Here is a 16,889-nt window from a genome sequence, read left to right on the forward strand (position 1 = left end):
ATCAATGCCATGTAGAATTAAGGCAGTTCTGAAGGCGAAAGGGGGTCAAACACAGTATTAGTATAGTGTTCCTAATAATCCTTTAGGTGAGTGTATGTTCATTTACTGGTGTACGTACACACCCGCACGCACGCGCACGCACGCACACACAATCTGAAACTAAATATATATCAACTGGTATACAGGTGCTGGTCATGAAATTTGAATATCATCAAAAAGTTGATTTATTTCAGTAATTCCATTCAAAAAGTTAAACTTGTATAATGTACATTCATTCCACACAGACTGATATATTTCAAGTGTTTATTTCTTTTTATTTTGATGATAACTGACAACTAATGAAAACCCCAAATTCAGTATCTCACAAAATTAGAATATTGTGAAAAGGTTCAATATTGAAGACACCTGGTGCAACACTCTAATCAGCTAATTAATCCAAAACACCTGCAAAGGCCTTTAAATGGTCTCTCAGTCTAGTTCCGTAGACAACACAATCATGGGGAAGACTGCTGACTTGACAGCTGTCCAAAAGATGACCATTGACACCTTGCACAAGGAGGGCAAGACACAAAAGGTCATAGCTAAAGAGGCTGGCTGTTCACAGAGCTGTGTCCAAGCACATTAATAGAGAGGCGAAGGGAAGGAAAAGATGTGGTAGAAAAAAGTGTACAAGCAATAGGGATAACCGCACCCTGGAGAGGATTTGTGAAACAAAACCCATTCAAAAATGTGGGGGAGATTCACAAAGAGTGGACTGCAGCTGGAGTCAGTGCTTCAAGAACCACCACGCACAGACATATGCAAGACATGGGTTTCAGCTGTCACATTCCTTGTGTCAAGCCACTCTTGAACAAGACACAGCGTCAGAAGTGTCTCGCCTGGGCTAAAGACAAAAATGACTGGACTGCTGCTGAGTTATGTTCTCTGATGAAAGTACATTTTGCATTTCCTTTGGAAATCAAGGTCCCAGAGTCTGGAGGAAGACAGGAGAGGCACAGAATCCACGTTGCTTGAAGTCCAGTATAAAGTTTCCACAGTCAGTGATGGTTTGGGGTGCCATGTCATCTGCTGGTGTTGGTCCACTGTGTTTTCTGAGGTCCAAGGTCAACACTGCCGTTTACCAGGAAGTTTTAGAGCACTTCATGCTTCCTGCTGCTGACCAACTTTATTTCATTTTCCAACAGGACATGGCGCCAGCACACAGTGCCAAAGCTACTAGTACCTGGTTTAAGAACCATGGTATCCCTGTTCTTAATTGGCCAGTAAACTCGCCTGACCTTAACCCTATAGAATATCTATGGGGTATTGTGAAGAGGAAGATGCAATACGCCAGACCCAACAATGCAGAAGAGCTGAAGGCCACTATCAGAGCAACCTGGTCTCTCATAACACCTGATCAGTGAAACAGACTGATCGACCCCATGCCACACCCCATTGCTGCAGTAATTCAGACAAAAGGATCCCCAACTACGTATTGAGTGCTGTACATGCTCATACTTATCATGTTCATACTTTTCAGTTAGTCTTAAGTAGTATTCTAATTTTCAGAGATACTGAATTTGGGATTTCCATTAGTTGTCAGTTATAATCATCACAATTAAAAGAAATAAACATTTGATATATATCAGTCTGTGTGTCATGAATGAATATAATACAGAAGTTTCACTTTTTAAATGGAATTACTGAAATTAATCAACAGTACCAGTCACAACTGTTTAAACACACCTACTCATTCAAGGGGATTTCTATAGTGAATACATCAAATGAAATTAAACATACATGTATATTTTAGATTCTTCAAAGCAGCCACACTTAGCCTTGATGACATCTTTGCGCACTCTTGGCATTCGCTCAACCAGCTTGATGAGGTCATCACCTGGAATGCTTTTCTGACCATCTTGGAGTTCCAACATGCGTTGAGCACTTGTTGGCTGCTTTTACTGAACTCTTCTTCATGTATATCTAAATCAAAATACCGTAACAAACACATAGACAGACAGTTGTGAACTGCTAACCCAGGTGTCATGAATACCTGGGGGGAGATGGGGGTGAGGAAGGGGTCAAACAGATGTGATCATGGCGAGTCACTGAAGGGAGTGGGTTAAAGGCACAAGCATTGCGGTCAGCAGATGACCATAAAAGATAAATATCAGGAAAGCCCAAGAACAGAAACACTGGTGAGTATGGTGAATAAAGCCAGTGGGCTCACCCAGACTCCAAATGTTAGCATCAGAAAGGGTGTTAAACAGCAAACTGGTCGCAAGAGCACTGTATTTGTAGTAAAAGGTGAGACCGTGCAAGCTGAGGCTAATCTCCTAGGACTAAAATTGGAGGGGCAGTTGTAACGGCTGAAAACAGGATGCGGGCTGCATCACTTCCTGGATTTATGAGAAACACTGTTGTGATTCAAAATCTAATCAGTCTCTACACCCATCAGCTCAGACAGCCAAGCCGAAAACAGAAGCAGGGAAAAGCACAGTACAGTAGTCATGACAACACAATTCTGTTTTGCTTTCAAGCTATTTAAAAAAGTATTTATTGCTTTTATGTCTATTAGTGATTTTCATTAAATCAATGTATGTAAAGTGTCTTACCCTGTTTGCCATTAGGGACCGAAGAATGACTTGCGGTCGCTATGTAGTCAGCTAAATAAACAGCATCTGCACTAAAAGCATTAAAAAATAATTGTCTGCACTAACAGTATAAAGAACAGTCCGCAGTAACAGCAGAAAGAACAGTCCGCAGTAACAGCAGAAAGAACAGTCCGCAGTAACAGCAGAAAGAACAGTCCGCAGTAACAGCAGAAAGAACAGTCCGCAGTAACAGCAGAAAGAACAGTCCGCAGTAACAGTAGAAAGAACAGTCCGCAGTAACAGTAGAAAGAACAGTCCGCAGTAACAGTAGAAAGAACAGTCCGCAGTAACAGTAGAAAGAACAGTCCGCAGTAACAGTAGAAAGAACAGTCCGCAGTAACAGTAGAAAGAACAGTCCGCAGTAACAGTAGAAAGAACAGTCCGCAGTAACAGTAGAAAGAACAGTCCGCAGTAACAGTAGAAAGAACAGTCCGCAGTAACAGTAGAAAGAACAGTCCGCAGTAACAGTAGAAAGAACAGTCCGCAGTAACAGTAGAAAGAACAGTGTGCACCAGTTAAGGGACACTCATTGGATAAGAGGTACATGGCCCTACGTGTAGAGACACCGCTTGGAAGACAGTAGAAAGTGAAGAAAAAACAACCAGAAGCCGCCCTGTTGTATGGAGAATTTTATTGATACAACAGACAGGCCAACAGACAGGCCAACAGACAGTGGCTGACTGGGTGATGTGACAGCGGGAGCATCCCAAACAGCACCCTATTCCCAGTAGGCTCTAATCAAAGAAGTGCACTCTGTAGACAGAAGGGTGACATTTGGGAGGCAGGCTATGTCACAGACTTGGTGTCATCCAAAGAGATCGCAGCCAGGTGCAAAACAAACTAACGCTAAAAGGTTTATTTGAGAAATCCCACATTCTCAGTTGTCTGGTATATCACATTCTTAAACAGAAATGCGACAAGGCGTGAATATACAATGCTGTAAACCAATTCATTTACTTCTTTTTTTTTTTGTTTTAACTAAGGAGAAAACGTACACATGATTGACGTCACAAAAGAATAACATGGCAGTGCGCCGGTAATCTTCAGTCGACGTGTTCACAGACGGGGGAACTAGACAGTGAAACATTATTGCTAAAAGTTGTTAGAGCACTTAGAGCAGGTTCCCGAAACGGTACCCCAACTCCGCACAGCCTCAGCACCCTGTTCCCCATAGTGCACTAAACCAACCAGGATCAGAAGCCAGCCAGAAGGGGAATATGATGCCAACTGGGATGCGTGGGCAAGAGGTCAAAGGTGAACACAACCCAGTCAGTCGGAATCAACAAGACAATCCAATCAGAACACAGACATAAAAGATACTATTTACACATCAGGTTGTGATCAGGTGAGATCTTTGTGGACAGACAGCATGGCCAGACGATATCACAACGACTCACGGAACATCTTACGGTTTAACGACGTTGACGTCACCAGAGTGTTTGTTTGTGTGTGTGTGTGTGTGTGTGTGTGTTTGTTTGTTTGTAATGGTAGGAGTGTTGGCGTATGAAAAGTTCTGAAAAGTCCACTCTCTGTCTCCATCCCTTGCTCTTTTAGAAAAGGCAAGACAAGCGTCCAGGGATCAACTCCCCCTTATTTTTAGTCGTTAGTTCATCTTCTCCTTCCTGCAGTCTTCCGTCGACCCTGTGGAAACACGGTCAGTCAGTCTGAGGTTTGAACCATTAACCACCCGTAAGACCGTAAGGGAAGGCATTAGAAGTGTTCATGGATACATCCAAAATCCAACTATCTGAGATCAAATATGTGAAATACCGGCTGTATCCAAAATTATACCATAGAATTTACGGCCTGTCCATTTCAAACAATCAGCCGGACATACGTGAAATTAGAACAGGCATTTTCTGGCATTTGGATACATTTGTGTATGTATCCGATTCAATTTAGATCCAGTTATCCCTCATCTCTGGCATAGTTCTGTATCAGATACGGCCAGACAGCAACATTTCTATTTTAGTCATTAAGTAAATGGTCTTATCCAGAAATACTTACACGAGCAATTAGAGACAGATTTTTCACTTTGTCAGCTAAGGGATTCAAACCAACAACGTTTTCTGTTACATGCTTAACATTACCACAGCAAGGCTAGCTGCAACCTGTAGACCTGGAGAAGTCCTGAATCAGCTGGGAGTGAACGTGTTGTAGGAGAACGTTGTTTTGAAGGGAAAGTGAAACCGACACACTGCTCATATCAGTTTGTTAAATGGGATGTGGAAAAATGTCTATACTTTGTCCAATAACATTTATTATTCATTGTTTTCATCAGCACTTCATGTCAGTCCCATTTAACCTTTCCAGTAAGCGACCTCACATGACATGAAATGTCTGGTAAACAAACGTTATATCCAATACTAAGTATATTAATTAACAATGAAATAACAGCATTGAAAATATTAAGCACTGTTAGAAACCAACAGGTGAAATCTCTTCAGTTTACGGTAACAAGTTTCCATACTTTAGGAGTGGTCTGTTCCTCATCTTCCTCCTCCTCTTCCTCATGCTCATCCTCCTCCTCAGCCTGTGCCTCCATCTCCTCCTCGGACTCATCTTTGGCTGCCACTGTCTTCCCCCGGCCACGCCTACAGGAGAGGAGGGATTCACACACTGATACACACAGCACTATGGACGGACAGACACACACACACACACAGCACTATGGACGGACAGACACGCTGATACACACAGCACTATGGACAGACAGACACGCTGATACACACAGCACTATGGACAGACAGACACGCTGATACACACAGCACTATGGACAGACAGACACACACACACAGCACTATGGACAGACAGACACACACACACAGCACTATGGACAGACAGACACACACACACACACAGCACTATGGACAGACACACGCTGATACACACAGCACTATGGACAGACAGACAGACAGACACACAGCACTATGGACGGACAGACACACACTGATACACACAGCACTATGGACGGACAGACACACACACACTGATACACACAGCACTATGGACGGACAGACACACACTGATACACACAGCACTATGGACGGACAGACACACACACACACACACACACACACACACACACACAGCACTATGGACAGACAGACACACACACACTGATACACACAGCACTATGGACGGACAGACACACACAGACACACACACAGACACACACACAGACACACACAGCACTATGGACGGACAGACACACACACACACACACACACACACACACACACACACACAGCACTATGGACGGACAGACACACACAGACACACACACAGACACACACACAGACACACACAGCACTATGGACGGACAGACACACACACACACACACACACACACACACACACACACACACACACACACACACACACACACACACACACACACAGACACACAGACACACCCTCTTCCGGACATACACGTGAGAACACACAAGTGCTGCACACAAATCCTAAAATCGGTTGAATTGGCGCACGCACACGCACACACAGTCAGGGAGTCAGGGTCTTACGCTGGTTGTTTCTTGGTGGGCTGAGCTGCAGTCTTGGCTGGTCGTCCCCTCCTCTTCACTGGGCTGGACTCGGCCGACTCTGAGCTGTGGAGGCAGGAGTGACGTGGATTACTTAACAACAGAAAGACTGTCTCTGTTGAAGGGTAGTGTGCAGGAAAGAGGTATCCATTTAGGACACATCCTGACAGAACAAACAACTAAACACAAACCAATTAGAAACCAACCACCACCAAATTCCCTCTGACCTCTGTGTCGACCTCCGAGACGCCCGCGCCTGCCGTCCTCCCTTCGCTTTCACCTCAATGTTCTCCTCCTCGCCCTCTTCTTCCTCCTCTCCAACCTCCTCCTCCTCCTCTTCATGGGGAGGAGTGGCCTTCTTCCGGCCCCGCCCCCTCCCTTTAGCCGGACACTCCTGGTTGGCCACTGCGGCTTTGGCAGGCCGGCCTCTACGTCCTTTTTTGGGCGGGCTGTTCTGCTCATCCTCTGCCTGGGAGTCGGCGAGTCGGGAGTCTTCTCCCCATTGGTCCTCGGGGTCGGCTGTTGCCATGGGAGCGGCTGCTGCGGCCTTCTTGCGGACGCGCTTGGGCTTGGGAGAAGCATCGTCGTCAAGGTTACTGGTGGCGGCAACTCGTTTGCGTCCCCGGGGTTTGTCGCTGTCCTGTAAGGAGACGCGAGTGTCAATAAAGATGTTTGCTTTCATGGTTTGTAACATGGTCAAAATGTACTAATAGCTAAACAATCACATCCGATTTAAGGTAAACGACCTATTATCTAGTGTCAGAGGTCCTCGAAAGCCTTGACATCCTGTCGACTCGAGTGAATCCTCATTTCTATGGACTCCGGGGACACAGGTGTGCACGGTTTTGGGCATCCTGATTTACATTAATAACACTGATGTCAAATATAAACAAACGCACGTGGCGACTAGGAAAAACCAGCAACAGCAGTGAATCCTCATGCAGTGCAAAACGTGGTACAATGTTAAGTAGCCTTTTCCCCAGATCAGAGCTGTACCAGAGAACAAGGCACATCCCTAGTTAGACAGCTAATCAAAAAGACTAAGAAATACGCTAGTTTTTGGTTTTACGCGGCATGCTACAGTTCTAACGACTTGTATAAGTATGGCTAAACCTGATGAAACTTTGGAAAACCGTCAGGAAACAAATAGCTGCGGAATCCCTGAAGAGTTACAGCAATGTTTTAGAGTACCTTGGTTTCTGGAGTATCTCCTTTCTTCATGATGTCTTCATTCTCACTGTGGTCCTCTGCACTGTCATGTCTGGAGAGAGAGAGAGACCGGCTCAGACCGACACCCTGGGAGACCGGCTCAGACCGACACCCTGGGAGACCGGCTCAGACCGACACCCTGGGAGACCGGCTCAGACCGACACCCTGGGAGACCGGCTCAGACAGACACCCTGGGAGCGTTGTGGAGAGCTGTGGTTGGAGGTGTGTGTGTGTGTGTGTGTGTGTGTGTACCTGGTCTTGGAGCGTTGTGGAGAGCTGGGGTTGGAGGTGTGTGTGTGTGTATGTGTGTGTGTGTACCTGGTCTTGGAGCGTTGTGGAGAGCTGGGGTTGGAGGTGCTGTCATCGTTACTGGCCGTCTCCATACGAGAGGCTTTACTCTGGATGGGCTTTCCGGCTGTGGACAAGGGTTTGTTCACCGCTCCTAGAACATTAGCTGCCTTGGGCTGGGGGAGGAGGGGCGGAGGATGGGTGGGAGAGGCAAGGGGGAGGAGGGGCGGAGGATGGGGGGGAGAGGCAAGGGGGAGGAGGGGCGGAGGATGGGTGGGAGGGGCAAGGGGGAGGAGGGGCGGAGGATGGGTGGGAGGGGCAAGGGGGAGGAGGGGCGGAGGATGGGTGGGAGAGGCAAGGGGGAGGAGGAACAGAAGGGGAGGAGAGGGATGAAGGAGCAAAGAAGCAGGTCAAAGAATAAAAGGCAGATGTTAGAGGGAGGCCAGGAAGAGAGATCCTAACAGCCGCCCTAGGCACACCGAACCCCGCCTAGGCACACCGAACCCCGCCCTAGGCACACCGAACCCCGCCCTAGGCACACCGAACCCCGCCCTAGGCACACCGAACCCCGCCCTAGGCACACCGAACCCCGCCCTAGGCACACCGAACCCCGCCCTAGGCACACCGAACCCCGCCCTAGGCACACCGAACCCCGCCCTAGGCACACCGAACCCCGCCTAGGCACACCGAACCCCGCCTAGGAAGCACTTAAATCCAGGACATTCATTAGTTACAGCTGATTTCAAGGATTGTGAACAATGAAGGCCGTGAAACTATTGCTTCTAGACTGAATTACAGATGCCTACTGAATCATATGATTGGTCACGACAAGGCAGTATTTTTTTGTACAGTAAATAATACACTTGTGAAATATGAAGTGCTGAAAGAAAAGCAGTCAGTCCTCCTACCTTTCCTGGTGTAAAGAAGGACTTCATTTCTGGAGGAAGGTAGTTTTTTGTGTTGCTGAAGTTCTGCAGTAACAAAAGGATTTGTGTAGTTAATACCTTAAGTGTGATTTTTTTTGGGTTTACCAATTATTACTTAAAGCACACAGAGACAGGGAGAGACAGGCGCAGAGACAGGGAGAGACAGGCGGACCTTGTCAGGTTTCGTGAAGAAGCGTGTGGGCAGAACCGGGTCTTTGGGGGACTCCAGACTGTAGGTGGTACTCTTGGAGATGATGATGTTCATGGCCACATCGCACACCGTGTACAACTTCTGGAGAGGGGGAGACCGAGAGGGGGAGACAGAGAGGAGGTGGGAGGAGCAGACATGAGTGCTACGGAGCACGTCTGTCTACTAAGGGCTTGTTTCCATTACACTAAATGTTCCGAGACGCATCGAAGAACAATCGAGACGCTAGATTATTTTATTGTGTAAACTTGCAGATATTGATGGCTTGAAAGGCCACCAACTGAGGGAGCGCATTCCATATTTTTGATCTGGCACTTCCGAGAGTTTTGCCAGTGTGTCCTAACTGTATCAGGTATCTGTGCATTGCACACCGCTACACTGTCCCTGGACTGATGGACACAATCCTGTGCAGCAACACTCAACCATGCCGGAGGAAATTCAAACGCTACGCAAATGATAATGCAAACTGAGATAAGTCTATCTATTTTTATTCTCTCTCTCGTACTGTAAAGAAGCCCTAAGAGTCCACCTAGTTGTATTCTCTCTCTCGTAATGTAAAGAAGCCCTAAGAGTCCACCTAGTTGTATTCTCTCTCTTGTAATGTAAAGAAGCCCTAAGAGTCCACCTAGATGTATTCTCTCTCTCGTAATGTAAAGAAGCCCTAAGAGTCCATCTAGTTGTATTCTCTCTCTCGTACTGTAAAGAAGCCCTAAGAGTCCACCCAGTTGTATTCTCTCTCTCGTAATGTAAAGAAGCCCTAAGAGTCCACCCAGTTGTATTCTCTCTCTCGTAATGTAAAGAAGCCCTAAGAGTCCACCTAGTTGTATTCTCTCTCTCGTACTGTAAAGAAGCCCTAAGAGTCCACCTAGTTGTATTCTCTCTCTCGTAATGTAAAGAAGCCCTAAGAGTCCACCTAGTTGTATTCTCTCTCTCGTAATGTAAAGAAGCCCTAAGAGTCCACCTAGTTGTATTCTCTCTCTCGTAATGTAAAGAAGCCCTAAGAGTCCACCTAGTTGTATTGTCTCTCTCGTAATGTAAAGAAGCCCTAAGAGTCCAGCAGCACAGAACCCAACGGAACTCCGATCTGTCACAACAGCGCAGCGGACCGTGTCTTCGCCGGTCCATGGCTGCCCACGTGACCTGTGCACGTTACCTCGTTAGTCTTGGCGTCGGTGGGAGCCTGAGCGTCCTTGGTCTGCTTGATGTTCTCCACCATCTTCCTGATGAAGGCATGGCTGTTGTTCTCGTTCTTGGACATTATGATCTCCAGAATGAACCACAGGGACCTATAGAGGGACAGGAGACAGTTATAGACGGTGTGTGTCTGTATATGTGTGTGTGTGTTGGGGTGGGTGCACATATTTGCATCTAACAGTAGTCTCAATTTATGTCTACTGTCAACAAAACAATAAATCCTAAGTGAAAAGTACCTGCAGACACCATAGGACGAGGTTACGAAGCAGAACTTAGCATCAGCGTGTAAATTAGCTAGAAAGATGTGTCGGCATCGAGTAATTGTCTCTGGCCCCCTCCCAGCTAGGGGTGGTGACGAGCTCTACAGCAACTCAATCACTGGCTGAAAACTGAGTTCTGCCCGTTGCAGGAGGTAGAGTTTGTAGATAACTGGCTCTCTTTTTGGGACTCTCCCAGAAATAGGGCCAGGCCTGATCTGCTGTACATCCTAGCTGGAGTGGTGCTCTTCTTTTATCCCTGGTACACAGACAATACTGGAGCACTTAAGCTTCATCAGCTTATTTCTCCAGCCTGAACAAAACTATTAAAAATGTATCTTCGATACAGTTGCAAAGTTAACTAAAAAGCAAAGCTCAACAAGTGGGTCTTCACTTTAGTTGTAATGAATACATGAACTACTTAAAAACAAATAACTGAATCCTCCTTAAATAGTTATGATCCTCAAAATCTCAGTTGTCCTGAGAATGTCCTGAACCTCCCTGACCAGGTGTCAATGGGGACACTTGAATTTTTTGATACCGTATCGCTCGACACATTCACTACATTTGTAATGAGTTCTAAACCCACAAACTCTCAGCTAGACCCGATTCCAACCAAATTACTTAAGGAGCTATTCCCTGTGCTAGGTCAGCCAATGTTGAACATAAATTGCTCGCCTCCGGATGTGTACCAAACTCACTAAAAATAGCCGACATTAAGCCTCTTCTAAAAAAAAATCTAATCTGGATCCCGACATATTAAACAATTATAGGCCAATATCGAACCTCCCGTTCCTCTCAAAAATCTTAGAAAAATGTGTTTCACAACAACTGAATGATGTCCTGAAAACAAATAACATTTATGAAATGCTCCAGTCCGTTTTCAGATCCCATCATAGGACTGAGACTGCACTCGTGAAGGTAACAAATTACCTTCTAATGGCCTCAGACAAAGGTTCAGCATCCGTCCTGTTGCTTCTTGATCTTAGTGCTGCTTTTGACACTATTGATCACTCCCTTCTCTTAGAGAGACTGGAAACCCATATTAGGCTACGTGTACCCATAATGTTGGAGCCTGGTTTAAATCTTATTTATCTGAAAGATATCAGTTTGTTAGTGTGGATGGCATATCCTCTGACAAGTCAAAGGTATGCTTTGGTGTTCCTCAAGGCTCGGTTCTGGGCCCATTATTGTTCTCACTATATCTGCTACCTCTGGGCGATGTAATCCGAAATCACAATGTAAATTTTCACTTATGCTGATGACACACAGTTATATATTTCAATGAAGCATGGAGAAGCCCTGTTATTTGCTACTTTGGAAGCATGCATTTCAGATATTAGGAAGTGGATGACAGAGAACTTCTTGCTCTTAAACTCAAGAAAAACAGAAATGCTGGTTTTAGGACCCAAGAAACACAGAGTTTTGTTAGCTGATCTCACTGTGAACCTCGACGGCTGCATGGTCGTATCGCAAAAAACTGTAATGTAAATGAGGCTATTGATATCAAGCAAGGACACTGTACACATTCACAGTTGGAGCAAACTGTCTTATTTGCACCAGAAGGGGAAACTTATGAGCAGATTCACTCCATCATTGGGTCATTGTCACATAGATAGTGACTGTTGTGGACAGTCCTTCCCCCTGTGTTAGACTGTTGTGGACAGTCCCCCCCCCCCCCCGTTAGCTGGATGTCATATTGTGAAATCAATGTCCCCCCCAGTCGGAAGGTCCTGATCGGACGTTGCAGTCAGACAAGGTCGTTTTTATTGATCTGTTTGTCAGTGTAATAGCCACCATTAGAGGCAACCCTGCCATGTCAGCCCGAAAAAACAATTACTCCTGTACAGCGCTGTTCAATTTGATCTGATTCAGGCCTACTATAGTCTACTCCAGTACATACTAGAGGTCTACTATAGTCTACTCCAGTACATACTAGAGGTCTACTATAGTCCACTCCAGTACATACTAGAGGTCTACTATAGTCCACTCCAGTACATACTAGAGGTCTACTATAGTCTACTCCAGTACATACTAAAGGTCTACTATAGTCCACTCCAGTACATACTAGAGGTCTACTATAGTCTACTCCAGTACATACTAAAGGTCTACTATAGTCTACTCCAGTACATACTAAAGGTCTACTATAGTCTACTCCAGTACATACTAAAGGTCTACTATAGTCTACTCCAGTACATACTAGAGGTCTACTATAGTCTACTCCAGTACATACTAGAGGTCTACTATAGTCTACTCCAGTACATACTAGAGGTCTACTATAGTCTACTCCAGTACATACTAAAGGTCTACTATAGTCTACTCCAGTACATACTAGAGGTCTACTATAGTCTACTCCAGTACATACTAAAAGGTCTACAAGGCATGTACATGTATATAACAGTGACAAAGCCACATTATGTTCATCCAATCTAACGGACCCTTCATATTAGTAACAGTGGGCTTTATTTCATAGGTCTGAAAATATGATAATAGATGCATGGAATACATTTTTATAATGGTGGACCTTTATTGTGAAAAGTAAATTCCCCAACCGGAAAAAGGCAAGCCCCGCCCACTCCCACGGGCCTCGGCGTCTGAAACGGCCACATCATTTTAACGCTCATCAAACAAGCCCTCAGACCCTGAAGCACCGCAGAACAGAGTTCACACGTGTTCGGTCCAGTGCTCTTATTTCCCAACGGCTTGTAATCCCGACCAACACGAGTGTTTCCTTCATTCAGGCGCCGCCCTGTCTTTTGAAACACTGGACTTTAACAGCGGACACAGAACTCACTCTTTGATGTCTTTGAGCTGCTCAATGTCCTGGACCTTGACGTAGTCCGGGTCGTGGACCAGCAGGTGAATGGCGTAGGGAACCACGTACTCCGGCAGCAGGGAAAACAGCTTATCTGAGGGACATGGACAGACGCGTATAACACAGCGAGCCCCTTCAATCTGGATCTCTGGAGAATCAGGACTTTTTCGATTTGAGTACAGTGCTTTCCCAAAATCCTGACGACCCAAAATGCATTTGTGAGCTTCAAGGGTGTTAGGTTTATGGATACGGGATTAGGTTTAGGGATAGAAAGTAGTGATAGTAAATTTAGCGTTAGGTTAACAACAAAACATTGTTGAGATAAACATACCGAAAAGTGCACGTACTTAAGGTGTGTGTGTGTGTGCGCGCGCACGTCTCTCACCGCTGACAGCCGCGTGCTGTTTGAGGTACTCTCTCCTGATGTTTATGTTCTTGACCAGGCACTGCCTGGCGTGGGCCCGTCTCTCCTTCACCGGGTCCTTGGCACACAGAGCGAACACAGCCAGGTACTCCAGGGGCAGTCGCAGGCGACACAGGCCCTTGTGGAGCTTCTGGGCAAAACCCTGGCGTACCTGGTAACACTCATCCTGTAGGGGAGGGGAGAGATGGTTATAACAGGTTATAACACCTGTAGGAGTTACAGTGGGAGGGAGAGAGGGGAGAGACAACCAGGGGGAGGGTGTGTCAGTGATGAGGGAGCAGGAGAGAAAACGGAGACAGCGTGTTTGAGCGCCTGGGGTCCTCACATTGATGACCAGGGCACAGAGCTGGTACTGCTCCAAGGTGATGATCTCATGGTAACAGGGCTCCTGGGCCAACTTCAGCAGGGCAGACGCCGCGGCCAACCTCAGCCTGGACATGTCTGGTTTACTGGGGATGGAGAGCATCAACGGTGAAGGGAAAGTAACAGCAGATGTGTGTGTGTTTCATTTTGAATACGAGTGTGTTGTGGTGTGTGTGTTTTATTTTGGATACGTGTGTGTGTGTGTGTGTGTGTACCCCATCTTGCCCTGCTCCGTCAGGTCTCCATCACTGTGCAGTATGGCTGTCAGCATCCTCAGGGTGGAGTTACCAGACTTTGACAGGTTGTTCTTCACTCCCAGCAACCACCTCACCATCAGCTTAATACCCTGGATCTACAGGGGTGGGGGGTGAGTGTCAGAACTACAGGCTTGGACCAGAACTGTTTAACGGGTGAGGAATCATAGTGATTATTAGTCCCAACCTTGGCCAGAGTTTCTGGAGACACCTCGTCATCCGACACCCAGAGCTTGGTGGTCTTCTTACCTGGGATCTGGAACAGACAAGCACACAACCGCCAGGGACAACGTTACACCCCGAGCGCCAGGGACAACGTTACACCCCGAGCGCCAGGGACAACGTTACACCCCGAGCGCCAGGGACAACGTTACACCCCGAGCGCCAGGGACAACGTTACACCCCGACAATCAGGGATAATGTTTCATGCCGATCGCCAGAATAATGTTACACACTAACCATCTGGAATAATGTTACACACCAGGAACGTGGTGGCTTGTGTGTAACGTATAACGTATCACACTGACATTCATGTGTTAAGGCCCTGACCTGCAGTGTGAGAGTCCTGCTCTGCCCCAGTACCTACCCTGTCGTTCATCAGCAGGTCCTTCACTATGAAGTTAGCCACCAGGGATTTGAGCGGAGCAGCAAACTGTTCTGGGGCGAGCTGGGCCAGGTGGCCCAGGGTGGTGAGGGGAGTGATCAACTGCTCCAAGTCTTCTGGGTCTAAGCCCTTATGCAGAGGCTGGGGGAGGGACAAACATTTACATCATTTATTATCTGGATATACAAGGAAACCATCATTATTCTAGTCACACAATGACAACATTTCAACCAGAGTCAAAAAAGTGTCAACATATCCCGGAGACACGCAAACATGCTTTATCAAGGGTTAGCAATGAGGTTGGAAATCTAAAAAAAATCTCAATCTTTCCAGAAGCAGCCAGAAGACCTAGATGAGAAGAGGCTGTAGGTTCGGTACTGGACTGGTTACCTCAAAGATTTGGGCGAAGTGTGTGTCCCTGTGTGTGAACATGGCGTGGATACAGTGGATGGCGTACTTGGCCTGGCGAGGGGGACCTCTCTTAGCTTTGGTCTGCAGTACTGGGAGCAGAACACTAGGGGGAGGAGAGAAAGACTTTACCAAGCAGTCAGAGACAACACTTAACATTGACACGCCCACCGGACCATATGAACATGCTCTCACTACTAACAGGTGATACATTTGATAACAAGAAGAGCGTTTGAAATGGCCTTAGCATCTGCTGTCAACACTTTGACAAGTTGCCTAATATGCTATCGTTCTGACAGAATGCTTTACTAATATGCTCTAGTTCTGACAGAATGCGTTACTAATATGCTATAGTTCTGACAGAATGCTTTACTAATATGCTATATTTCTGACAGAATGCTTTTCTGATATGCTATAGTTCTGACAGTATGCGTTTCTAATATGCTATAGTTCTGACAGTATGCTTTACTAATATGCTATAGTCCTGAAAGAATGCTTTACTAATATGTAATAGTTCTGAAAGAATGCTTTACTAATATGCTATAGTTCTGACAGAATGCTTTTCTAATATGCTATAGTTCTGACTGTATGCGTTACTAATATGCTATAGTTCTGACAGTATGCTTTACTAATATGCTATAGCTACAGGCTTGTCCAGGCTAGTCAGTATCAGCTAGGCAAATGGCATGATGGCAGTAAGTGTTTGTAACTCATAATATTAGCCATGTGTCAAATGATGACATCCCGTGTCAATCTCAACTGTAATGTCTTGAAAAATAGTAAGAGTCATCGGTTCAGAGATTATGCCTGGTTGGGCTTGGCAGCCAACATTCAGCTACTCAACTAGTAGCCTTTTGGACTGTAGGGATAGTCTTCTGTGGACAGGGGTGGACAGATAAACAGGTAGGTGTCTAAAGGATATCACCTTAAGAATCTATTCCCTTTTTATTCATATTTTACACTTTACAATTTCTTATGACCTTGGAGCTGTTTTGATGAGTATATTTTAATAATTAACTGGCCATGGGGAGAAAAACATATCAATCAAATGTATTTGATAAAGCTCTTTTCTCATCAGTAGTTCTTTTTGGTTTTGCCAAAAACCCAGTCTGAAACCCCAAGGAGCAAGCAACAACATGGTTGATGCACAGTGGCCAGGTATAACTCTTTAAAAGGGCCAAAAACATAGAAAGAAACCTAGAGAGGAACCAAGCTCTGAGGAGTGGCCAGTCCTCTTCTGGCTGCGCCGGGGGAACATTTAATTCATCCATCTATTTATTAACAATTAGCTCTGGAAAAGAGCATCTGCGAAATTACTAATGTAGATGAAATAACATGGATACAGCCAAGTGTAATTTTGCTGTTGGGCTACTGAAAGAACATTTTGTCCCAACAATAATTACAGAGGGTAGTTCCATCTAAAATGCTGAATATGCAAGCAATGCCCGCAGTGCCATTGTTCTCAGCTTCATGGGAAATTTGCTTTCAAATGTTTATCGTCCAACACAACAACACCAACGTTCCAGCAGGAAGAGCTCAAACGCGAGACGACAGGAAACAAGATGGTTGGAAGGGCGAGAGGTTGGAACTCACGACTTGATATGAGGGAAGCTCTCCTCCATCTTCCTGCCGGTGTTCTTGAAGATCTGCAGCGCCGCCTCCGCCACCTTCTCGTCATCCATCTTGAGGCAGCCCAGCAGAGACTCAAACGTCTCGGCAGAGTGGAAGGAAACCGGGTGGGTGAACGACAGAATCTGGATAAAG

The 16,889-nt window shown here is 46.0% G+C and overlaps 1 protein-coding gene across 1 annotated transcript in view; it reads right to left on the reverse strand.

Moving 5' to 3' along the window:
- Positions 1-3,244: 3,244 nt before the first annotated feature.
- The window catches only part of LOC105008238 (sister chromatid cohesion protein PDS5 homolog B), a 38,210-nt gene continuing 24,565 nt past the window's right edge, over positions 3,245-16,889 (reverse strand). Inside the window, exons 19-35 of the mRNA XM_029121286.2 lie at positions 16,719-16,879; positions 15,108-15,231; positions 14,700-14,858; positions 14,301-14,369; positions 14,075-14,211; positions 13,822-13,945; positions 13,458-13,662; positions 13,052-13,166; positions 9,960-10,092; positions 8,771-8,890; positions 8,581-8,643; positions 7,703-7,848; positions 7,367-7,436; positions 6,403-6,815; positions 6,158-6,241; positions 5,104-5,227; positions 3,245-4,274 (exon numbers count right to left, since the gene is read on the reverse strand). Of these exons, the coding sequence (XP_028977119.1) occupies positions 4,242-4,274; positions 5,104-5,227; positions 6,158-6,241; positions 6,403-6,815; positions 7,367-7,436; positions 7,703-7,848; positions 8,581-8,643; positions 8,771-8,890; positions 9,960-10,092; positions 13,052-13,166; positions 13,458-13,662; positions 13,822-13,945; positions 14,075-14,211; positions 14,301-14,369; positions 14,700-14,858; positions 15,108-15,231; positions 16,719-16,879 (2,280 nt within the window). The 3' untranslated portion in view covers positions 3,245-4,241. The remainder of the gene's footprint in view (positions 4,275-5,103; positions 5,228-6,157; positions 6,242-6,402; positions 6,816-7,366; positions 7,437-7,702; positions 7,849-8,580; positions 8,644-8,770; positions 8,891-9,959; positions 10,093-13,051; positions 13,167-13,457; positions 13,663-13,821; positions 13,946-14,074; positions 14,212-14,300; positions 14,370-14,699; positions 14,859-15,107; positions 15,232-16,718; positions 16,880-16,889) is intronic.

This window comes from Esox lucius, chromosome 7 (assembly GCF_011004845.1).
Source record: "Esox lucius isolate fEsoLuc1 chromosome 7, fEsoLuc1.pri, whole genome shotgun sequence".
NCBI classification, from domain to species: Eukaryota; Metazoa; Chordata; class Actinopteri; order Esociformes; family Esocidae; genus Esox; species Esox lucius.